This window comes from Capra hircus, chromosome 3 (assembly GCF_001704415.2).
Source record: "Capra hircus breed San Clemente chromosome 3, ASM170441v1, whole genome shotgun sequence".
In the NCBI taxonomy this organism is placed as follows: Eukaryota; Metazoa; Chordata; class Mammalia; order Artiodactyla; family Bovidae; genus Capra; species Capra hircus.
Window position 1 is genome coordinate 54,591,608 of NC_030810.1, and position 26,317 is coordinate 54,617,924.

General features: G+C 41.6%; 1 protein-coding gene across 1 annotated transcript in view; it reads left to right on the forward strand.

Moving 5' to 3' along the window:
* The window catches only part of GIPC2 (GIPC PDZ domain containing family member 2), a 99,583-nt gene that overhangs the window by 35,453 nt on the left and 37,813 nt on the right, over positions 1-26,317 (forward strand). The window contains exon 3 of the mRNA XM_005678198.3: positions 2,740-2,920. Within this exon, the coding sequence (XP_005678255.2) occupies positions 2,740-2,920 (181 nt within the window). The remainder of the gene's footprint in view (positions 1-2,739; positions 2,921-26,317) is intronic.

Below are 26,317 nucleotides of genomic sequence, written 5' to 3' on the forward strand. Positions count from 1 at the left end.
AAGTTTAATAATATTGTAAATCTTATCTTCTAAAAAATATTTAAAGTTGTCTTTACATTTTGTAGCATCAAACTCTAAAGCCTGGTGACAGAAAGTTCCAAGTGTTATAGAGAATGATATTAAGTGACTCAGTAAATATAAATATAGAATTAATACCTCTTTTTTCTTTGAAGTCCTTTATGCCTGAGTAGCACTTTTAGCAATATTTTTAACCCCTATCAAGTTATGGTATGCTTATTAAAGTATAATAGATTACAGAAGCTTGTCTCAGTTGCTACCTCATTCTTTATTCTATACTTAGGAAGTTGGGGTTCAGGTATCCCATATAGTATATCATCAGTGTCTCCCACTTTGCTTCTACATATGATTCACCTTATGATACCCTTCTCCAAGTTTCTTACGTTGGTTTTCCTCTCTCTTCATCCCAGATTCTTATCTGCTAGTTCTGATGATTACCTATGCTTTGATTTTTCTCTTGCTCACCTGGATTCTCACCTTGCTGCCTGCTGACTTCTGGTAATTGTCTTTCCACTCTCTGGACACTGATCTGGCTACCTGTGGCTACTCATAGGCTCTGGTTACCCTATATTCTGTTACTCTGCCCTTTAATTTACTGGTTTGATTCATAGCTGTCTTTAAAGCCTTTCAGTTTTATATAATGCTTATTTTGTAAATAAAACAACAACAGTAAGTCTTAAAAAAGAAAAATATGTGGAGCTGAAATTTGTATATGTAGGTCATCAAAGGAAAAATGGGTTCAGAATGTATCAAGAAATAAATTAGAATAAAAATTAAGAATGAGTTATAGATTTTCACATTCTCCGATGACTTAGAAGTGGTTAGATGACAAAATATTTATTCTTTCTTTGTTTCTTAAGCTCTAGTCTTTAGTTTCACTTATGTTTCTATGACAGTTTAGAAACTCCAATTGTACTGAGTGGTATCATGTGTTGTGGTTACCCTTGTTTGTTTCTGTAGCTTGTAAGTTGAATATGGATTTACTAAAAAAAAATATTGTCAGATTATGAAATTTCTAGGTTTTTTGCTTTATAATTAATTACTTGTAATGATGATAATTTCCACTTGAATTTGCATTATTGTATCATTTGCATAAAGCATTTTAACAGTTATTAAAATGAACATAGCCATGTTCTTAAAATTGGGTGATAAAAAAGAAACCTACTTAAGACTTGGTATATTGTAATAAAGTTTAAAAATTAAAAATGACTAGCCTTCCTATGTTAGTATTCTACAACTTGTTTTTTCTTGTGACAATATTATGGAGATGCTAGGGTACATGGGATCAGTTTTTCTCTTAACTCTTGGACACAAGTATCAATCCCCTACTGACTCAGAAGATGTTAGTCCACCGATAAAAATGCAGAATATACACAGATCTATTACATGATAACAGCAGCCCCTAATAATTCTATCGGGTCATTCTCAAAAAGGATTTATGATGCCCAAGGCAGATTGTGGCCTGCATTTTGCCATGTTCTTCAATGCTGTTGAAGAATTTGTACATCTTCTGCTGGGTTGTTACCTGCGCAGAGTTTTCTGGAAGTTCTTGTCCCTAAAATTCTTTCAGAAATTCTTAGTATTGTCTTAGAGAGTTTTACATCTCATTTTGAAAGTCTGCACTATTGATGTATTGTTTTCATACCTGTGATAGGAGGGAATGGTAATCTGCTTCAGTATTCTTGCCTGGAGAATCCCATGGACAGAGGAGCCTGGTGGGTTCCAGTCCACAGGGTCATAAAGAGTCAACAGGACTGAAGTGACTTAGCACACACGCACATACCTATGACAGAGTTAAGAAATACCAATTTGACGTTTCTACTTGGGTCCTAAGTTCTCCTCGCTTGAACTATATAAATAAAAAGTGATATGTAGATGAAAATCCTTCTCATTGGCTCCCCAGTGGTGACTACACCTATCTACTACATATCAATTTTCTTGGTTAAGGTTGTACTAATTCTTGTCTTGCCTTTGTAACTAAAGTTTAAAGAATGTAGTCAATAGAAAAAGCTCAAGCTTTATTCTGATGTAATGTGCCTTAGTGATTGAGCAACAACAGTAACAATGGGTCTCATGTTGAAATGATTCAACAATTTTCGGTAGGTATTGTGCTAGGCATGGGGCATGCAATGGTGAATAAGAGCATCTCTGTCCCCAAGGATATTACAGTTCAGTAGTGGAGTTTGTTGTTGTTTAGTTGCTAAGCCATGTCCAACCCTTTTGCCAGCCTATGGATTGTAACCCTTCAAGCTCCTCTGTCCATGGGAAAGTGGAGACTGACAAGAAAATGGAAAGTTGCACTGTGGTCTGTTGAACTTGGCAAGTTGCTTGATCTTCCTGATCTAAGACATGAGACTCTCATAAAGGTTGTTAAATGAGATCGTGAATGTAAAGTGCTTAGCTTCGAGCTCAGCACATGTAGCAGAAAGTACTACAGAGGCATGAGATTAGGCACCTTGCCTAATCTTGGAGGAATGGCTGGCAGTTGTCAGGAAAAGCTGCTAGAGGAGCTGGTGACCTGATGGAGCTGAATTCTGAATGATAAAAAAGAATGTTTGGGAGCAGGATGCCTGTCTTTGTTGTTTGGTCTTCTCTGTCTTTAACTGAACATTAAACTGCATGGATGGGTTTTAGTCAATATATTATACATAATGTCTTAAGAGCTGGAAAAGTAGTGTTACATGTTGCGATTTTTTATTATTACCCTTAATTTTCTTTCAGAGAATTAAAGATGGCAGCATAATTGATTCAGTTAAAACAATCTGTGTGGGGGATCACATTGAAGCTATCAATGGAGAAAATATCGTTGGGTGGCGTCACTTTGATGTTGCTAAGAAGTTAAAGGAACTAAAAAAAGAGGAACTCTTTACCTTGACATTAATAGAACCTAAGAAGGCCTTCGGTAAGTCATTTTGGCTTATTTCTCTCAGGGAAATGAGTACTGTGATATGGTGTCATGTGCTTTTAAATATCAGTTAAGAACATAGGAAATGATAGACAACTGTACTTATAAGGAAAACAAACATAAAAGGAGAAAAAAATTGCTTAGAAGGACATTCTCTTAAAAGGGCATTTGGAGTTATAAAGTCTAATGTCTAGTGACTATGAATTTGTTCCAAGCTCAAAGAACAGCACACTGCATTGATTGATCTTACTGAGCAGGGAGATGTTTGACTGAGCTCTCTAAACAGTAGTAACTGTCATTCAAGGACCTCAGTAGCAGAAAGTGTAGTTACACATAGAATTGGTATTTAAAGTAGCTATCTAGTCTATTTTAAAGACTTCCTTCAATACTTTTCCTCCACTGGCATTTTGAACTTGGCAGCGTGGAATGGTAGGGAACTGCTTCTGCTTTGGTGTGGCATCTGTACTTGCTTGGTGTTAGCCATGGCAGCTGTGTTCCAACTGTTGTTCAAACCCCCAGGGCCATCTCATCTACAGGAAAATGTGCCAGCCTCTCTCTCTCACTACCCTTAATCACAGCACTATTTTAATGAGCCAAATGATGGCCTAGTGTTCATCAGTGTTAAAATATCTGCAGCAGAATCATCCTAGGCCTGCCCTTACTCATCCGTGACTCCACCTACCTTATGTTCTTTCGTCTATCACACAACATGAAGATTCCTTATAGTTTGTTTCCAATGTCTACTTTCTCAGGGCGGTTAATGACAGTGATGAGAGAATGTGGCAGGTCTGGGCAATTGTATTTCCCCACCCTTAACAAGTAAGGGGCAGATCCTAGCCATATGAAATTTAAAAATTTCTCTGGCTTCCAAGTGATTCTGTGCCATGTAATAGAAATGTGGTATAGGTGGCCTTGCTTGTGGGAGACAGAGTTCCAAGAAGATGTCAGAAAAGGATGTCTTATGCCCTTGCTGCTCCCGGAGAGGCCATTCTAGGAACTACTGCTGCAGATACCATGATTCTCCATGGTGTATTATAGCATCTGAGCTCACTTACCACAGAGGAAGGTGGGCCAGCACTCAGATTTCCATCTAGCAGCTCCCTTTTTTCGTTTTTTTCATTTAAGAAAACCTTTTATTTTGTATTGGAGTATAGCCAATTAACAATGTTGTGATAGTTTCAGGTGGACAGCAACTGGACTCAGCCATACATATACATGTATCTATTCTCCCCCAAACTCCTCTCGCATCTGGGCTGCCACATAACATTGAGCAGAGTTCTCTGTGCTGTACAGTAGGTTCTTGTTGGCTATCCAGTTTAAATACAGCACTGTGTACGTGTTGATCCCAAACTCCCTAACTATTTCTCCCTCCAATCCTTTCCCCTGACAATTATAACTTTGTTTTATAAGTCTGTTGTTGTTTTGTAAATAACTTCATTTGTATAATTTCTTTTTAGATTCCACATATAAGGGATGTCATATGAAATTTCCCTTTATCTGACTTACTTCACTAAGTGTGACAATTTCTAGGTCCATCCATGTTGCTGCAAATGACATTATTTCATTCTTTTTAATGGTTGGGTAATATTTCATTGTATATATGTACCACATCTTTATTCATTCCTCTGTTGATGGACATTTAGGTTGCTTCCATGTCTTGGCTATTGTAAACAATGTTAGCAGCTCCTTTTGAAATGGCTTTGTTTAGTAACCAGCTTCCCAGACATCATAGCATATAGAATGATAGGACATAGGCAGTTTGAGATAAATAGTATTTGATTTAGGTTCTTTGTAAATCTAAGTTTTTCTCTTAGAACAATTCAAGTAATATAGCTTCTTTCTACATTTATCTCTACCACATAATCTATTTTCCAGAGTTAATCTCTTCCTATTTTTCCTTGTCTGCATATAAATTTTGTGGTCCCTGTGTTTTTTTGTAGAGAGTTGCTGACACACCTTAAGTTGGATGTTAGGTTGATAATAGTCTTGGATGTTACAGAGGTCATTGTATTTAGCTATTCCTGCTCCATGATTCGGAGAAGGCAATGGCACCCCACTCTAGTACTCTTGCCTGGAAAATCCCATGGATGGAGGAGCCTGGTAGGCTGCAGTCCATGGGGTCACTAAGAGTCAGATATGACTGAGCGACTTGACTTTCACTTTTCACTTTCATGCATTGGAGAAGGAAATGGCAACCCACTCCAGTGTTCTTGCCTGGAGAATCCCAGGGATGGGGGAGCCTGGTGGGCTGCCGTCTATGGGGTCGCACAGAGTAGGATACGACTAAAGTGACTTAGCAGCAGCAGCAGTTCCATGATTAAAGTTTTCCTTCAATATTTGAGACACATGTACTTCACTGCCTTACATGCCTGCAATGGCTGAACCTGGTCTTTGCTTCATGTGAATTCCATGGACAAATTTGAAAAGGACAATGAATAGGTTTTTCCTAATGAGGTTACGTTATTTTGGCAGCTCACATTCTGGTGATAAAGGTTAAGGTACCTAGAGATTGATTTGGGAGCAGTAACAAGTTTTTGTTTTCCAAGGTTTCAAAGGTAGCATCACTCAATTTAACCCAAATTATATCTGCTGGTCTATATGCATTTTCCACTCTGTTGATTGATCTTTGCCTCTGGGCTCTAGCCTGGGGTCTTTTAGAATAGGACTTGTTTCTCTGCCTAGCTTTGAGCCCTTAATTTTGGTGCCTTTCTTTTTGCTTCTTGGAGAAAGGCAATTCGTTTGTTCCTCATCCTGTGACCTTTTTCTAGCACTTAGCTCTTTGCCGGGAAGGCAGTATACATCAGGAAGTACTTGGGGGACCAGTCTTGGCCCAATTTTCTCCATCCCAATCTTATCTTTTGCTATGTTTCCTTCCCACCTGTGTTTTTCTAGCATTTTCATTGATGGATTGATTCACATCTAAAGTTCTTCATGATTCTCTGACTCTCTGTCATCTTGGATTCCTACCAGGAGAAAGGGCCAGTCTAGGTAAGGCAGAATTTTATAGCTTCAGCTAAGATGACCTAAGTCATTTCTGGGACTTTACCAAAAGCTGTCAGAAATAGCCACACACTCCATTATCTTGACGTTTTCCTACCAACTTCCCAACAATTTAGCCGGGGAAGGCGTGTGGACTGTGTCCCAAAATACAGGAGGGAATAATGTAGTTGGCAGCTATGCGCTTACACAGCTGCTACGATGAGCACAACTTCTTAACCGTTGATGAGGGACTCCTTGCTGCCCACTCCATTTCCATATTTTACATTCACCACTACCAACACCCAACTTCTGGGGTCCCTATATGTGTCCAGATTCTTTGAGAGCTATGCAATAAGCACTTTCTAATGTTAGGAAATGTCAGTTTTTGGAGAGACTATCAGTTCGGTCTCAGAAACAAAGACAGTTCAATCAAGTCTTGGAAAGGTAGGAACCAAGCCTGTTTCAGGGATGTATGAACCAGGAACCCTTCATGCTGCTGCTGCTGCTGCTAAGTCGCTTCAGTCATGTCCGACTCTGTGCGACCCCAGAGATGGCAGCCCACCAGGCTCCCCTGTCCCTGGATTCTCAAGGCAAGAACACTGGAGTGGGTTGCCATTTCCTTCTCCAAAGCATGTATCTTTAGGTTACTCCACTTAGGATTCAAATTCCTTGGAGGGGGAGTTTATTAGGTCATATGTCCATCTTAATAGTGGAGAAGGCAGGCTACCTAACTGACAGGTGAACAGTGAAGGAGAGGAAGTTTCTTTTTGGGTAGGAAAAGACAGATTTCCATGCCTTTAAACCATTTATTTAAGCTGTTACACATCTTTTAGGTAGAGAAGTGTTTGTTTTCTCTTGGCTTTGATTCTAGCCATGCATGATGCTATCAGTCTGAGCGTATCAGAATGAGTCTGGAGAGAAACAGAATATTGTCAACTGGCTATGGGTGTCCAGTCTTAAGGATTTTATTATTCCACTAAGTGTTGGGTTCTGTATGAATGGCTCTTTGGTACATGGCCATCTGGAGACCATGACAATATCAAGCTCTCTTTCAGGGAAGGGCTAAAACTCTTCTTGATGCTGGCCACCAAACTTGGAAGGGGCTTCACTCCACAGATTTGGACTGCACTCCTGGAAGATCCTTCATTTATATATCCCACAAATAATTTGAAAATCTGCTGTGTTCCAGGTACTCTGCTAGGCATGGCAGATAGTAAGAAAGAAGACTTAACATATAGCTCTTGCCTTTTGAGGCACTCACAGTCTAGGAGGCTGTTATGGATGGAATTGTGTCCCCCTAATATTCGTATGTTGAAGTCCTAGTCTCCAGTACCTCAGAATGTGATTATATTTGGAGATAGGATCTCTAGTGCGGTGACTAAGTTAAAATGAGGTCATCAGAGTGGCCCCTGGTGCAATATGACTGGTGTATTTATAAGAAGAGGAAATTTGGACATGGAGGCGCATAGAGGGAGAATACCATGTGAACATAAAGACAGCCAAATGGAAGCCAAGGAGACAGACCTCAGAAGAAAGTGACCCTGGCAATGGACTTCTAGCTTCCTTAACTATAAGAAAACAAGCTTTGTTGTTTAAGCCATGTGGTTTTTCATTGTGATAGTGCTGCGAAACAGGTGCAGAGGCCAATAAGCAAAGAAAAAAAAAGACAATATAGTGCAAGTTCTTTTACTGTGGCAGTAGATCTTGGACTTCCTGACAATATAGAAGGTATAGGTAGGGTATCTTAGTAGTTATTTGGCCCTGGGCAGATGGCAAGAACATACTGATATGTTTTCATTTAACAAATAATTGAGTAATTAGCATACAGTGGTCTTAGGGTACAAGTTTGCTGGGGTAATAGTCATTGTTTATTGAGAGCCTCCTGTGTGTTCCATTACCACACTACATAAGTGGTATATCCATAAATAAGACCAGTTCTTGCCTTCAAGAAACTCATATTTAGTAGGAACAGATAGATACAAAAAATTTCAATAAAGGATGTTAGAAGTGACAGAAGGTACTGGAGGTCTTAAAGATGGGATACATTAAACCAACCAAGGAGTTTAGGAAAAGCTTCCTGGAGAAGGAATTTGAGCTGAATCTTAAGAGGCTGACTCAGAGAACAAATTAGACAAGGCTGTCCTAGGAAGTAGGACTAGAATAAGCAATGTGCAGAATCACAGAGCAGTGTTGTATATCTCAGAATATGATGTCTGGGGGTGTGATTAGAATAGAGGTTCTAGTGGTGGTGTGCCAAGAGAAGAAGCTCAAGAGTCAATGTGACCAAATTATTAAGGGCCTTATGAATGCAGCTAAAGAGTAGACAGTGGAGAACCACTAGGGGGTTAGGCAGTGGAGAACCTTAATGAGACTTGGATTTTAGATAGGTATTTTGGAGACTGTGTCAGAAGGTAGGGCATGATTTAGAGGTCAGGAAGTCAATAAAGACTGTAGTGTTGAGAAGAAGAAAGATGAAATCCTGAATTAAGGCAGTACCAGTAGGTATGGAGATAAGAAATGGTTCCTTGGAATAGATAGTAGTATGCTGGAACCATTCATACCCATCTGTTTCAATTCCATGTTCAGTGGCATCAGGTTGGTTGCTTGAAACTGGCCCTGGGTGGGTGTTTACATCATGGAAATAGGCAAGTGCTGCAAGTCAGGGCTGCTGCTTCTTACTTTTTTTTTTTTTAATTTGGAAGGTTGCTTGTTAAACATTTACCTGCATACCACTGAATATTTTTTGTTTGCACCAGGTCGTAGTTGAAGAATGCAGGATCTTCCATCTTCATTGTGCCAGTGGGATATTTAGTTGTAGCGTGTGAGGTCTAGTTCCCTGACCAGGGATCGAACCCAGGGCCCCTGCATGGGAGCACCAATCACCATTGAATATTAAGAACGTAGAATTGGTAACTCATTGGATATAAAGATATAGGAAAAGAAATCGCAAATTGTGACTCACAGATTTGTGGATTGTGTGTTGCCATTCTTTGAGGGGAGGAAAACTGGAAAAGAAAGATTTGGGTGAGGAGATAGGGAAAAGAGATTGTACTTACAGTGCAATTTTGAGTCTTAAGAGTTTGAAATCTGTGGGGCAATTCAGTTGGCAATCTGTAAGAGGTAGGTGAGCATTTAGAATTGGGACCTACAGATGGGATTTCTGAGTAATTTGAAGCCATGGAAATAAAATCCAGTTACTCAGAGAAATAAGAGAAAAATGATAAGACCAGAGCTGTGGGCGAACCCTGCATTTAAGGACTAGAAAGAAGAGGCAGCACAGTGAGGAATGGCTGGACATGGAGAAACCAGTGTCTGGCTGGCCTTTACCCAAGCACTCAGGAGCAAGTCACTTGTCCCAAGAACAGATGCGCCATTGCAGTTTTCCTGACTTGGCTGTGGGGCTCTGAGGGAGGAATAATAGCTATTATTATAAAACATACCCTCAGAATCTCCTCTGCTGGTTTAAATCACTATTTTCAGCTAGTAGGTCTCAACCAGTGTGTTGAGAACGCAAAATAGAATAGAATTGGAAATTTCATAGTGCTTTGTGCCTAGTAAGGTAAGTGTTTTGGTTTCAATTTTTCATATATGCATATATGTGTATTTCAGTTAGGTATGTATTTATGGGTCATGATATAATGTATATGGGCTTCCCTGGTGGCCTGCAATGCAGGAGTCCCCAGTTTGATCCCTGGGTTGGGAAGATCTCCCGGAGAGGGGATAGGCTACCCACTCCAGTATTCTTGGGTTTCCCTGGTGACTCAGACAGTAAAGAATCCACCTGCAATGCAGGAAACCTGGGTTCAGTCCCTGGATTGAGAAGATCCCCTGGAGGAGGGCATAGCAACCCACTCCAGTATTCTTTCCTGGAGGATCCTCATGGACAGAGGAGCCTGGGGGGCTATAGTCAATGAGGTTGCAAAGAGTCAGACATGACTGAGTGACTAAGCACATGCACGTGCACGGCACACACACTATAATATATATATGTATATTTATTTATTTCTCACTTTGTATTACAGTAGCAACTGGTTTAAATGACTCCCTTGTTAAAACCTTGCAATTTAATGGGAAATCTTATTCATACCTAACATGGTTTCTCCTGGTCAGCTGCTTTCAGATCCAAATTTTTTTCCTTCTAGCTAGGAGTTGATGGCAGCCTTCCCAGTCCTTATCAAGTAGCGGCTGGAATGTCTCTAGTGGTAAATTTTTTTTTTTTTTTTTTTAGGGCATAGCTCACTTCCTTTCCTCTTTTGCCAGTGAAAAGGAACATGTCTCCACAATGAGCTCAACCCTCCAGAGTCTGCCCTGTAAACCTAGGTTTCCCAAGGCTATGAAAATTCATTCTTCCATTTAACTGGCTTTAGGATCAGACTTGCTCAACTAGTTTATTTTCCTATGAGGTCTTTAATAAATATTATGAGACTTTGATTCAGTTTTATTTAGATGAGTCTCCACTTCACTTATCCTGAAGAATTTCTTTACTTTTTTATTGTTGCCCTTTATGGAAAGAGGTTTGTGGAAGGAGGTTTGAAATATTTCTGTGAAGTGTTTTGAAAAACAAAAAGGGAGTTGAAAGAATGTTTGCCTCCTAAAGCATTGATAGTCTTTGTTTTGAGGTTAGATTTTGTTACACATCTCTGGGCTCTGTCTTCTTTTAGAGACCTCATTTCTGTGCTGTGTGCCCATCAGAATAAGATGTTCAGTATGTGAAGTACGTCCGAGTCCTTTGAGTCATTCACAGCTGGAAAACTCGGACCTCATCTTTGTGAATCAGCCTAACGGATGTGTTCATTTTCAAGGACTAAGTCTATTTGCTATTAAGGGAAACTCTATGACTTTTTAGATAGACACTTCAAACATTTAAAAAATAATTTCTATTATTCATGGTATTTCGAGTGAACATTATTCAAGCAACAGTGCTTTTGGTACTTTTATATGTACTAAGGAATATGTTACTAAAGGGACATCAAAGTGTAAGTAGTTAAATCCATAGACTCTGCCACATCTGGGCTGTGTGTTAATATGACATTGGATGAATTAATCTTTCTGTGTTTTGGTTTCCTTCCACAAAAATAAAGATCACAGCATCAACAACATTGGGCTGCTGTGAGGATTAAATGATTAAACACATGAAAATAATCGTAGAATAGTCCCTGCTGCATAGAAGTGTTTGGTAGAAGTTAGCTGCTAGTATTACTGTTATTTTGAAGATATAGCCCTTTCTTTAAGGAGTGATTTTATTTTATTTTGAAAACTATTTATTTATTTATTTGGCTGCTCCAGCTCTTAGTTGCAACATGAGGGATCTTCGATCTTTGTTGCATTATGTGGGATATTTAGTTGCAGCCTGGGGGATCTAGTTCCCTGACCAGAGATTGAATCTGTGCCCCCTGCATTGGGAGTATGAAGTCTTAACCGCTGGACTGCCAGGGAAGTAAGGAGTAATTTTAGCAACAAAATGAGCCCACATGAAGCAAGGAAAGCAAAGTGGGTGAGTTGGTGATTAGCAAGTGTTTGTTGAAAGCTCTGGCCCTCTTCTGTATCCTGGAAGGACAGATGGTAAATCACATCTCATATCAAATAATGAAATATATCAGTATGTCATTGTCATAGCTGCCATTCACTTGCCTAAGTACTCTCTAAATTGGAAATAATTTAATCCTTACAACCATTCTAAAAGGTTAGGCAATCTGTCCAAGGTTTTAGAGCTGGCTAGTGAGGGAGGGAGGTAGGCTTCTAACCCTGCAACGAGCCTCCAGAGCCAGCTCCATAACACTTGTTATGGATGAGTCAGCATGTTTTTATTCTCCTCAAGGAGCTTGCAATTTACATAAAGAGGCAAATACATTAACACTCAAGCAGTTCTACCAATAGCAGTCATAGTTACCATTTGAAGCAATACGGTGTAAAGAATAAGAGCATATTAGAAGCAATATGGTATAATGAATAAGAGCATAGATTCTAAGCCAGACTGCTTGGGTTAAATTCCTCTCTCTGCTTACTTCTTATGTGATCTCAGACTACTTACTTACTCCCTTCTGTGTCTGTCCGAAGTAAAGTGAAAGTGTTAGTCACTCAGTCTTGTCCAACTCTTTGTGACCTGCCAGGCTCCTCTGTCCATAGTTTTCCAGGCAAGAATACTGAGTGGGTTGCCATTTCCTTCGCCAGGGGTTTTTCCTGACTCAGTGATTGAATGCGAGTCTCCTGCACTGGCCGCTGCTGCTGCTAAGTCACTTCAGTCTTGTCCGACTCTGTGCGACCCCATAGACAGCAGCCCTCCAGGCTCTGCTGTCCCTGGGATTTTCCAGGCAAGAACACTGGAGTGGGTTGCCATTTCCTTCTCCAGTGCATGAAAGTGAAAAGTGAAAGTGAAGTTGCTCAGTCCTGTACGACTCTGAACGACCCCAGGGACTGTAGCCCATCAGGCTCCTCCATCCATGGGATTTTCCAGGCAAGAGTACTGGAGTGGGGTGCCATTGCCTTCTCTGTTCTGCATTGGAGATGGGTTCTTTTACCCCTGAGCCCCTGCAGAAGCCCCTATGTCTGTTTACTTATCCATGAAGTGTTGTGGGGATTGAATGAGTTAATATATGTAAATCACTCACAATAATGCTTGACACACAGTGCTACATAAATGTTAGTCTTGCTGCTAGGATTTCTACTATTCTGGCTTGACTTAATCCTTGTGTTGTTCCTATGAGGGTTTTCCAGATAAGTAAACTGAGGCTTTGGGCAGTTTAATACCTCCTGGAGGTCATTTAGTGCAAGTATAATACTCCATTCCTGTTTGCTCCTGAGGCTTCTGTTCTTAACATTTTGCGTTGCTGTCTGTTAGACAGTGGTGCTAATGGTGGTGGTTTAGTTGCTAAGTTGTGTTCAACACTTGCCACTCCAGGGACTTTAGCCCACCAGGCTCTTCTATCCATGGGATTTCCCAGGCAAGAATGTTGGAATGGGTTGCCATTTCCTTCTCCAGGGAATCTTCTCAACCCAGGGACTGAACCTGAGTCTCCTGCATTGCAGTTGGATTCTTGACTGACTGAGCCACCAGAAAAGCCCCTTTCTCAGAAGATAATGCAAACCATATGATCTACATGCTGTAATACAGACTTAAACAAAGCATAGTTCGGCTGAGAGCTGATATGTCCATGGTTGGGAATGGTCCTGAGGCTGAGAGTGAGGGAGACTGGGAGATGTGGTAAGATTGGGAAAGAATTTCCTTAAATGAATAAGCCATGGGACAGATAGCTTTAGCATGTCCCAACAGTATCAAAGACCAGTGTCCCAGTTGAGTTCAGTAGCTCAGTCATGTCTGACTCTTTGCGACTCCATGGACTGCAGCACACCAGGCTTGCTTGTCCATCACCAACTCCTGTAGCTTATTCAAACTCATGTCCATTGAGTTAGTGATGCCATCCAACCATCTCCTGTCATCCTCTTTTACTCCCCACTTCAATTTTTCCCAGCACCAGGGTCTTTTCAAATGAGTCAGTTCTTCACATCAGGTGGCCAAAGTATTGGAGTTTTAGCTTCAGCATCAGTCCTTCAATGAATATTTAGGACTGATTTCCTTTAGGATGGACTGGTTGGATTTCCTTGCAGTCCAAGGAACTCTTAAGAGTCTTCTCCAACACAACAGTTCAAAAGCATCAATTCTTCAGTGCTCAGCTTTCTTTATAGTCCAACTCTCACATCCATACATGACTACTGGAAAAACCATAGCCTTGACTAGACTGACCTTTTTTGGCAAAGTAATGTCTTTGCTTTTTAATATACTATCTAGGTTGGTCATAATTTTTCTTCCAAGGAGCAAACATCTTTTAATTTCATGGCTGCAGTCACCATCTGCAGTGATTTTGGAGCCCCCCACAATAAAGTCTGTCATTGTTTACATTGTTTCCCCATCTATTTCCCATGAAGTGATGGGACCAGATGACATGATCTTTGTTTTCTGAATGTTGAATTTTAAGCCAAATTTTCACTTTCCTCTTTCACTTTCATTAAGGGGCCCTTTAGTTCTTCTTTATTTTCTGCCATAAGGGTGGTGTCATTTGCATATCTGAGGTTATTTGTAATTCTCCCAGCAATCTTGATTCCAGCTTGTGCTTCATCCAGCCCAGCATTTCTCATGATGTACTCTGCATATAAGTTAAGTAAGCAGGGTGACAAAATACAGCCTTGATGTACTCCTTTCTCGATTTAGAACCAGTCTGTTTTTCCATGTCCAGTTCTAACTGTTGCTTCTTGATCTGTATACAGATTTCTCAGGAGGCGGTTAAGGTGGTCTGATATTCCCATCTGTTTAAGAATTTTCCACAGTTTGTTGTGATCCACACAGTCAAAGACTTTGGCGTAATCAATAAAGCAGAAGTAGATGTTTTTCTGGAATTCTCTTGCTTTTTTGATGACCCACTGGATGTTGGCAGTTTGATCTCTGGTTCCTTTGCCTTTTCTAAATCCAGCTTGAACATCTGGAAGTTCACAGTTCACATACTGTTGAAGCCTGGCTTGGAGAATTTTGAGCATTACTTTGCTAGCGTGTGAAACTCTAAGATGGTGAAGTAGAAGGACATATGCTCATTTTCTCCTGTAAGTACTCCAAAATTACCAGCATCTCATTCCCATGCCACTCCCCATGAGAGGTAATAGAACTCCTGATAGAGTTGCAAAGGGAATTCAGAGCTGTAAAAGCTGTCTCCTTTCAATCTGAGGTTAAAGAGTGTCTGTGCCCTGGGCATGGACCTATTGACTTGGACCTTGAGATTTAGGGTCGCATCTGTGTTGGACTGAGCACCACATCAGCCTTTTGGATCCTGAGAGGGGGAGACTCCAAAGCAAAACCAAGACTCAGTCTCTCACCAAGATTGTAAAGTGAGGGGCTCCTAGTCAGATTCCATCTGATATTCTTTTCTCCAGAATTGTGGAGCAAAAATTTAAATCCACTGCAGAGATTTAAGTTGGTTTGTATAGTCAAAGCTATGGTTTTTCCAGTACCCATGTATGAATGTAAGTTGGACCATAAAGAAGACTGAGCACTGAAGAATGGATGCTTTTGAACTGTGGTGCTGGAGAAGACTCTTGAGAGTAGCTTGGACTGCAAGGAGATCAAATCAGTCAATCCTAAAGAAAATCAACCCTGAATATTCATTGAAAGGACTGGTGCTGAAGCTCCAATATTTTGGCCACCTGATGCAAAAAGCCCACTCATTAGAAAAGACCCTGGTGCAGGTAAAGACTGAAGGCAAAAGGAAAGAGGGCAACAGAGGATGAGACGGTTGGATGGCACCATCAACTCAATGGACAAGAGTTTGAGCAAACTCTGAGAAATAGTGAAAGATGGGGAAGCCTGGAGTGCTGCAGTCCATGGGATCGCAAAGAGCTGGACATGACTGAGTGACTGAACTGAACTAAATAAACTAAGAGCTCTCAGAGCAAAGAGCTGGACATACCTTAGCAACTGAATGACAAAGAAAGGGTAAAGATATTAGTAGGTGAGGAAGATTGTTGAAAAAGATTACAGTTGAACTTGGCCTTATAAGATGGCAGGGGAAGTACAGACAAGGAAGGAAGGCTTCCTGTGGAAAACAGCCTAGTCTTGGAGGGACTACAGCAAATCAGGCTGCAAAAGCCGCTCCAAGCCATGTTAAGAAGTTTCCAGCCATGTCTGGAAACTAGGTGGGGAACCTGAGCTTGTTGGAGAGGATAACAGGGAATCATTGAGATATTAGAACCAAAGAATGAAATAATGAAATCCTTTGGGGAATTGAGCCTGGAAGAGAAATGTTGGCTGTATTTGATTAGAGGAGATGCCATGTCAGAGGCTGCTGCAGCAGTCCAGGAGGAAATAATAGGGCCTGGGATTGGAGGCAGCAGTGGGAATTTGACTGAATAATATTGCAGAGGCATAAATGGGGGTTGGAGGTGGGATTATGCTCTTTAGCTAAAAGAGAGAGGAGACAAGGGTTTGGAAGAAACAAATGTGACCCTAGGTTTCGATTATCAGAGCCTGTGATAAAAGTGGTATTTGGAAATGGGGCAGTTGGATGTAGTAATGCTTTGGGAGAAAGGGAGAGAAGTTTAACTTTAGGTACACTGCATTTTATGTGACAGTGATGCTCTCATGTATTTTTGAGCAAAGATTTAAGGTCAAATTTGGGGGCTGGAACATGCCGCTTAATCATCTCTTTATGTCCCAGAGTTTATTCTGCCCTTCTTATATCTAGATAGACCTGGGTTTTGGCTTTTACCACAAAGATATTCCGGGAGAAGATAAATGAGGAGCCAAGTTCTCTTTTGCGGGGTGTGGCGGATATGTTAGATGAATGCTGGCTGTAACTGATAAATGTGTTTTCCATGTAAAGACTCATCTGGATAAAGTGAAAGTCACTCAGTTGTGTCCAACTCTTTGTGACCCTATGGACTATACAGTCCATGGAACTCTCCAGGCAAGAATACTGAAGTGGGTAGCCTTTCCCTTCTCCAAGGGATCTTCCCAATCCAGGGATTGAACCCAGGTCTCCCACATTGCAGGTGGATTCTTTACCAGCTGAGCCACAAGGGAAGCCCCCAGTTGGATAAAGACCCAGGCTAAATATTCAGTCTTTTCTATTCTAGCTATAAACTCTCATTAAGGAAAACTTATTAAGTATTCATGTTTTTAATCCATGAAAAGTAAAATTATTATATTCTATTATAGGAAAAACTCTGTCATCTGTATTACCCAGTTCACTTACCCTAAACAGTGATTGATTTCTTAGAACTACAACATTTAAGGAGCCTTTGAAATTAATGACAACCACAAATAGAAGGTAGATAATAGTTCTTGGCTGTTTGTAGGCTTAGTCATTAAAATAGCAATAGACAAAGGGGTCAAAACTGATGCTAATATGTGATATGTCTTCCTTAATAAGGTATAACAGTGTGAAGGTAATGTCACATTGGTAGAATTGCTCTTTTTCTAATAATGCACATTCTATTAATAACAGTATTTGTATAATGGGAGTTCTCATATAGTTGTAGGAAATGGATCTGACAAATTACACTCAGAATTGTCAGAGTGTGTCTTCAGAAAAAGTTAAGCAGAGAAACAGTTCTCTTAATGTATAGGAAAATGTTTGATAAATTAAGTGAAAAGGTAATTACAAAACAATGTACAGTAATATCCTTTTTAAAACTATATTTAAATATAGAAGAAAAGTGACTTGCAGTATATGTATATTGAATTGCTAACAGTTAATGCAGATGGTGGGTTTTGAATGAATTGTTTTTATGTGCTCAGTTGCGTGCTACTCTTGTGGCCCCATGGACTGTAGCCTCCTAGGCTCCCCTGTCCATGGGATTCTCCAAGCAAGAATACTGCAGTAGGTTGCCACTCCCTACTCCAGGGAATCGTCCCAATCCAGGGATCGAACCCATATCTCGATCTCCTACATTGGCAGGCAGATTCTTTACCATTAGTGCCATCTGGAAAGCCTGACTTTTTCCTTTAGGTTTCTTGTATATTTCACATTTTAAATATAAACTATTAACTTTTATAACCAGAAAAGAGTTATTAAAAAAAAAAAGACAAGGATTCCTACTCTAGGAAGTAGAGAAACAGAATTATTTTGCTTTTAGAGGCTTTATAATTTTTAACTATATACTCTTTTTAGAAAGTTTTCTTTAGTATTATCTTAAGTGGTTCCATGTTAGAAATGTGGTAGATTATACTGTATCGACTTTTTAAACTGGTGGGATTGTTTTTGCAACTACTAAACTTTTTAAAAGCTGGAGGAAAAATATGTGTCAGTTCAGTTCAGTTGCTCAGTCGTGTCCGACTCTTTGCAACCCCATGAATCACAGCACCCCAGGCCTCCCTGTCCATCACCAACTCCCGGAGTTCACCCAGGCTCACGTCCATCGAGTCCGTGATGCCATCCAGCCATCTCATCCTCTGTTGTCCACTTCTCCTCCTGCCCCCAATCCCTCCCAGCGTCAGAGTCTTTTCCAATGAGTCAACTCTTCGCATGAGGTGGCCAAAGTACTGGAGTTTCAGCTTTAGCATCAGTCCTTCCAAAGAAATCCCAGGGCTGATCTCCTTCAGAATGGACTGGTTGGATCTCCTTGCAGTCCAAGGGACTCTCAAGAGTCTTCTCCAACACCACACTTCAAAAGCATCAATTCTTCGGTGCTCAGCCTTCTTCACAGTCCAACTCTCACATCCATACATGACCACAGGAACAACCATAGCCTTGACTAGACGGACCTTAGTCGGCAAAGTAATGTCTCTGCTTTTGAATATACTATCTAGGTTGGTTGTAACTTTTTCCCAAGGAGTAAGCATCTTTTAATTTCATGGCTGCAGTCACCATCTGCAGTGATTTTGGAGCCCAAAAAATAAAGTCTGACACTGTTTCCACTGTTTCCCCATCTATTTCCCATGAAGTGATGGGACCGGATGCCATGATCTTCGTTTTCTGAATGTTGAGCTTTAAGCCAACTTTTTCGCTCTCCTCTTTCACTTTCATCAAGAGGCTTTTTAGTTCCTCTTCACTTTCTGCCATAAGGGTGGTGTCATCTGCATATCTGAGGTTATTGATATTTCTCCCGGCAATCTTGATTCCAGCTTGTGTTTCTTCCAGTCCAGCGTTTCTCATGATGTACTCTGCATAGAAGTTAAATAAGCAGGGTGACAATATACAGCCTTGATGTACTCCTTTTCCTATCTGAAACCAGTCTGTTGTTCCATGTCCAGTTCTAACTGTTGCTTCCTGACCTGCATACAGTTTTCTCAAGAGGCAGATCAGGTGGTCTGGTATTCCCATCTCTTTCAGAATTTTCCAGTTTATTGTGATCCACATAGTCAAAGGATGTGTAATAAACCACTAATAGAAGTGAACAGTTTTTGAATTCCCATAAAATCATCCTATGGATAAAATAAGTATAGAAGGATGAAAATACTTTAGCCATACTTTAAAATTCTTTGTATTAATATTAGAGTCTAGAGGTTTATAATATTTTTTTTTATAACACGGTCCCCTCTGGATTAAAATTATCCCAGAGATGCATTCTGTAATTTCAGGGAGCTGTGAAAAATAGGGTTGAGTTTTTCTCAAATGACACCTTATCTAAAAGAACAAGATGATTTTTGGCATAGTATTTCCCTTCTGACACTTGTCATACACCGTTAAGTCTCATCAGAGGAGCAGTTAAGTCACTTTCTTTAGCCTTTTTTTTGTGGAAAGGTGGGGTGTGGAGGGTTGGGTCACGTGTTGCCAGCCCTTTGATCCAATAGCCACCTTGTGTATGTGGCATGCACTTATCTCCTTTTCCTTCTTATCTGCACCAGCACCCTACCAGCTGAATCAAAACAAAAACAACCCCATTGCTATTCTAAAGACATATGAGGAATGTTGGGGAGAAGAAGGACACATAGAAAAAGGGAATGGACAGTTAAAATTTTTAAATTCTGGGGCAAAGCTAGATATTATGTCAACTATTCAGAGAGAGAGAGAGTGCGTGTGTGGTGGGGGTGGAGGTAGAGAGGGGAGCACAGGAGCTGTTTATGGACAGTGCTGTTTGTATAAGTTCAGGCATTGGAAGTTCTTTTTATTTTTACAAAAGTTTATTTATCTTGCTGTGCTGGGTTTTACTTGTTGCATACAGGATCTAGTTCCTTAACCAGGGACTGAACCTAGGCCCCCTGCATTGGGAGTGCAGAGTCTTAGCCACTGGACCACCAGGGAAGTCCTGGAAGGTCTTTTTAGAAGGATTGCTTAATTGCTCAGACACAATTCTGTATCTGGGAGGTATCTTTCAGTTGGAGATGGTAGAAAACCTTATCAAACTGGCTAATGCAGAAAAGGAAATCTTATAAATCAACCATCCATGGGTGATGCTGGCATCAACAAAGCTCTATGTAAGGGCGTATACAGTGTGATCAGGACCCCATTTATTGTCCTTCCTTTCTGTTCTGCCACCTGAAGCATCAGCTTCATCATCTGTAGGTCATCTTAAGGTGGTCCAAGATGATGGTCAGCAATGGCTGGGACCATGTGCTTCCTTATTCACACAGAACAGAAAAGGAGAGTGTCCTTATCTCAGAATTTCTAGCAAAAGCCCTTAGATTTTTTTCTCACTGACCTTTGTTCACGTGTCCACCTCTGAAACCATCACTGTGATAGACAGGATCAATTAGGTTCCATTTGTGTGTCCCATTCCTGAAGCTGGGAGCAACCAGCTGCGAGAATTTCTAGTACCTGGGACATATTAAATGATCAGTTTTTAAAAAATCACCTTTATTTTATTTTTTAAAGATTTTTTTTTTGATGTGGACTGTTTTCGAAAGTCTTTATGGAATCTGTTACCATATTGCTTCTTCTTTTTTTTTTTAATAAGTTGTTCTTTAAAGTTGTATTTATTTATTTTTGGCTGCATGAGGTCTTCGAGGTGGCTCGGGGTGGCTACTCTCTAGCTGTGGTGTTCACTCTTCTCATTGTGGTGGCTTCTCTTGTTGTGAAGCCCTGGCTCGAGGCACGTGGGCTTCAGTAGTTGTGGCTCATTGGCTTAGTTGCTCTGCAGCAGTGGAATCTTCCTGGACCAGAGCTTGAACCCATGTTCCTTGCAGTGGCAGGCAGATTCTTAACCGCTGGACTACCAGGGAAGTCCTGCTTTTGTTTGTTTGTTTGTTTTTCTATTTGCAAGCCTTGTGGGATCTTACCAATAGTGGAGATTGATTCCATACCTCCTTCATTGGAAGGTGAAATCTTAACCACTAGACTGCCTGAGAAGTCCCAACATTACCTTCAAATTGTCTTCCCCAGATGATCCATATTATTGTCCCTAGATGAATTATAGTATATATATATATATGTGTATATATTTAGTCCCTTGAAATAAAAGTGTGCTCTAAGACTGGCACTAGTATAAGAAATGACAAGTAATGCTTCATAATCATATGTAGTGAGAAACTCTATATCTTGATGAAATTTGAAATTGGAAGTTGCTCAGTTGTGTCTGACTCTCTGCGATCCCATGGACTATAGAGCCCATGGAATCCCCCAGGCCAGAATACTGGAGTGGGTAGCCTTTCCCTTCTCCAGGGGATCTTGTCAACCCACAGATCAAACCCAGATCTCCCGCATTGCAGATGGTTTCTTTACCAGCTGAGCTACCAGGGAAGCCCAAGTGTCTGAAGAGGAGGGCAGAGAGCTGCAGACCCCAAAGTAAAGTTGTCAACTCTAGTTATTGTTTTGTAGGCATGTGTCAACCTCCAAGAGAAACTTAACTTTTGATTTTTGATGAGAAATCACCAACTTTTAAAAGTTGGCAATTAGTTTAAAAAGTCTGAAAACACTGCACACTCTGCAAATATGCTTGTGGACCACGGGCCACTGAGCTACCTGTTGACAGCCTTGGCCCATAAGAATTACCCTTTGTGCTCATGTCCTTTTCCCCGGTATCAGCCATGCTCACTAAGCTTCTTAGGTACCCGGTAGGAAAAAAATTTCAAGTGATTTATTCCCAAGAGGGGTAGAGGCCTGATAAACTGAGAGTCACGCAGTTGGGAGGGACTCTAAAACATCAACTGTCCATTGTTTGCTGTTGGAGTCTTGGAACCCGGGGTCTGGGGCACACTGCCTTCTCTTTCCTCACTTAGCCTTGCTGTCTTGGACCTTCATGGCTGGGTCTTTGCCTACACATTTTGCCCAGGAAGTTTCTGGCTCATGAGAGGGCAGCACGGGAGCCCACTTGGACCCTATGATTAATACAGTGATGTGATGACATCTGTTCTTGTGAATCTGGTTAATATGAGTCAATCCCTAAGACTCAGGTCAGCTCTGGGAACACTGGAAAAAAGCCTTTCTGGGCCTGCAATGCTGAAGGTCATTGGCATATACAACTTGCAAAGTCTTGCAAGTCCTGAGTTGCCATCTGGCTGCTGTTTTGTTGCTGTGTAACTCCAGAGCTGGAAATTATAGAAATGCATTAGTGAATCTGGGAAAGTAGCTTAGTTCAGCTACACAGGTGGTTAGAGGAAGAGGCTGTACATTTCCTCTTCCAGGATGGAGTGTTGATATGTCTGCTCACTTGACCACATGGTGTCATGTAACTCTAACAAGAGATGTTTTGAGTGGGGATTGAGGGTCCAGTGAGATGGACACTGGAGGGCCCTCACTGCTCCGTGCTCCCCTGAGGGGCTTGGTTTAAATTCAGTTGGGCCACTTTGGAGAATCTGAGTAGAGTAGTGGATCATTTTTGTTTGTACCCTTCTGTAAATGGAAGGGAGAAAAATCACAGTTCTACAGGAGATAGCATGAAAAGACCTTTGTATTTGAAGTGATAGCTTTCTGAACATTCAAAGAGAGACTTTAGCATGTTTCTCGTCCTGAGCAAAGCAATGCAAATGGTTTTGTGGGAGAGGGTGTGGGAAGAGCAGATGGCTCTCTTTCCAGGGTGGATGTGTCAGCAGAAGCAAGTGCAGCAGCAGCCGCCCCAGTGTGAGAGTTGGACTGCTGGGCATGGCACCTTTCACCCGGCAGCCCTCTGAACGCGTTAGACAGCATTCTATCTAGCTGGTGTTCTCAGTGCACATGCAGATGAGGTGTGGTGGTTAGTTGCTAAGTTGTGTCTGACTCTTCTGAACCCATGGACCGTAGCCTGCCAGGCTCCTCTGTCCATGAGATTTCCCAGGCAAGAATACTGGAGTGGGTAGCCATTCCCTTTTTGGGGGATCTTTCTGACTCAAGAATTGAACCTGGGGTCTCCGGCATGGCAGGCAGATTCTTTACTGACTGAGCTATGAGGGAATCCCTACAGATGAGAACTTATTCCTAACTTCACAGAATTTGTAAATGGGTAGCTGTCTTTTAACTCAGAGTCTCTGATTATGAAGTCCATCTCTTGTTGGATACAACTGTGTCTGTACGTACCCTCCTCTTATGGACATCAGGGCTCTGAGCCTACTCTGAATTGTACTCCAGGCCAATTCAGGCCCTCAAGGGAACAGAACAAGATGTAGTTCTGTGCAAAAGCAGGAGAATGCCCCAGCTCCCCACACACGCTGTGTGTGGGTTGGGGAGCTAAGCTTGGTGTGCTTGTTCTCTGCGGGCCTTGGCTGATGTCAGCTCTCCTCTTGCCCTGGGGCTCAGGGTGGGACCAGAGACAGACATCTCCTCTATTCCTCCATCTCTCCCTGAATGTCATGATGTAGCAGGGGCCGGGCTGTTTACTGACAATGCCAGTTAAAATGGTATTGTAAAAAATTACAAGTAGGTATAAGCATTTTATTTAAAACATAAATCTTCATTCTTTCCCTACTCTTCAGATGTAAAAAACTCTGAGAGGACACAAATCGGAGTTCTATTAAGTCTTTCTTTAGTGATCAGAATGGTAATGCACCTCTATGGGTTCTGTTTCATATCTAAAACCCAGATATGTGAAATGCTGGAAGTTTAAAGATATTTTCCTAATCTCCTAGTGTCATCTTGCACACACCTTTCCCCCCGCCGCCGCCCCCCCCCCCCCCGCCCCCGCAACTCGCCTTTATGGAGTCTTTCCAAAGCAGTTAACCTAGTTTTCCTAGTAATAATAACTCTTTTGTTTCACACTTCTTTCATCAGTTCATATAGTTTTAAATTAAATTACATAATTAGAGTAATAGACACAATTGCCACAAAAGGGTTGGGAGTTGAGACGTCTGCTTCCTGGTGACATCCATCTCAGCTGTGGGAGCCTGCTGTGCACCCTTGAGCTGTGAGTGTCCTGTGCTCTGGGTGACATGGGGTGGGGGTGGGGGTGCCCGGAGTCTAGTGAATCCTTGGAGCTGCAGACTGATTTCCAGCGTCTCCTGTGTGAACTGCATTCCTCCCGTCGCTCATCCTCAAGAGAGGCCTTAAGCACATCCATTCATGAGGAGTGAAATGGCGGATTTAGGGCTCGGCCTGGGTGGTTTGAGAAGCTTAGATGGGCCAGTGCCCTAGAAGTAAGCCAGATTAACAATATTTACAAACATTAAAAAAACAAAACTTTTCTTTCCCCTGCAGGCTAACAGGACCATCCTGCCTGGTTTTATGTATAAACCGGTTGATGTACTTCCCTGAATCAGGATGGTAGAGGAACATGGCTTCTGTTTCTTCAGCCATAAAAACTGCGTTTGGGACCCTAAGCCAGAACTAAAATTTCAGCTTTTGTTTTGGTGCCACCAAGTGGCTGGCTTTGAGATAACACTTTGGAGCCGAAGATGACTTGACAAACATAATGATTCAAAAAAAAACAACAGCAACAAAAACTGGGGTGAACAGGCAGTGCACAGAGAATTTTTAGGGCAATGAAACTACTCTGTACGATACTGTGATGATGAATACATGTCATTATTCATTCTTCCAAACCCACGGGATATGCAGCAGCAAGAGTGAACCATGATGTAAACTGAACTTTAGGTGATGTGATGTGTCTGTGTAGTTTCATTGATTGTAACAAATGTACCACTGTGGTGGGGAGTGTTGATCATCGGGGAGGTGTTGCATATGTTGGGGCAAGACGTGTATGGGAGAGCTCTGTCTTCTCAATTTGTTGTGTACTTAAAGCTGCTTTAAAAAGTTGTTGTTGTTCAGTCACCAAGCCATGTCTGACTGTTTGCGACCCCATGGACTGCAGCACACCAGGCCTCCCTATCCCTCACCATCTCCTGGTGTTTGCCCAAGTTCACATCCACCGAGTTGGCGATGCCATTCAACTGTCTTATCCTCTGTCACCCTCTTTTCCTTCTGCCCTCAATCTTTCCCAACATCAGGGTCTTTTCCAATGAGTTGGCTCTTCGCATCTGGTGGCCAAAGTATTAGAGGTTCGGCTTCAGCATCAGTCCTTCTAATAATCCTAATTTCCCTTAGGATTGACTAGTTTGATCTCCTTACAGTCCAGGGGACTCTAGAGTCTTCTCCAGCACCACTGTATGAAGGCATCAATTCTGTGGCACTCTACCTTCTTTATGGTCCAACTCTCATATCCGTACATGACTACTGGAAAGACCATGGCTTTAAAAAATAGAAAACAATCTTCCACTCTACATCACATTTTCTCTTTTAGGTACTGGTGTTTCAGGTGAGAGCCAGGTACATAGAGACATAAGGAGGCTGGCTGACTTCTCAAGCCTGGATGACAATCCCTCTGTGAATTTCCAGCATTCCAGGGCCTGGGTCCTTAGCTTCATACATCCCAGAAATCTTTAGTTTCTCCAGTGTATCCAGACTTGGGCAATTTTCTGGGGTTATATATCATGCTTACCAAATCTACAAAAGACTTGTTGATAAGTCAGAACACCTGCGTATTACTTTGAAACCAGAAATGTGTATGTAGTGGTAGACCAAACACAGGTGTTAACTGAGCATTTCCCACCCTGCAGGACACTTCCATGGGAAGACACATTATATGGAGTAGGTTGCTTGGTAAAATCTCAGTGGATGTGTGTAAGGTTGTTTATCTTGGAGGTTAGTATCATTCAGGTTGAGGCTGTCTTGAGGGCCATACCTCTGTACATGACTCCAGCCTGGTCAGTGCAAAATCCTGGTCAGTGCTGGTGACTGACCACACCTTCTTCTTTGGGTATTCTGTTGGAAACTCTGTGCTGAGTGAACATTTTCCTCCTGTTAATTTTCTTCCCTCCGATGGGACACAGTGTGACTGCCAAGGCAGATGCTGTAAGCTTGCTGATACAGCTCTAGTCTCCCGAGCATCTATCAAGCTGTCATGATCAGCATGAGCTCAGTTAGCTATCATTTAGAGGTTTGGGGTTAAGGGAACTGTCCTGGGTATCACATGATCATTAAAATAAAAAAAAAATGGACCATTTTTGAAGTCTTTATTGAATTTGTTGCAATATTGCTTCTGTTTATGCATTGGCTTTTTGGCCACAAGGCATGTGAGATCTTAACTCCCCCACCAGGGATTGAACCCACACCCCTGCATTGTAAGGCGTAGTCTTAACCACTGAACCACTGGGGAAGTCCCTCAATTATTATTTTTAATAATTTCACTCTCAGAGGAAAACTATGTTTTGGTGACTCTGTCCTCAAATACATGTTAAAATTAACATGAAAATCCTACCCACCTTGGAGTAGATCCCCAACAGTGAAACAGGGCTTCCTAAAGATGAAAATTACCCTTGATTATAAGGAAGGATGCATTCGTGCAGACCACCTGATGTCCTTGAGTGCTCTGTACAGATCTCACCCGCTCACACACCACAGCCTGCCCTGCAACTCCGCATCGGAGCTCAGTTATCTCCCAGGCTGGTTGCTGTGTCTTCCCACCCCCACCTCCATCCTTGCCCCAAACTGCTGCTCCAGAGTCCTCAGTCAAGAGGACCTGGGGGATACCTACAGGAGTTAAAAACTGGTGGCCTGTGATTGGGACCTGATCCACCAATCTTTTATT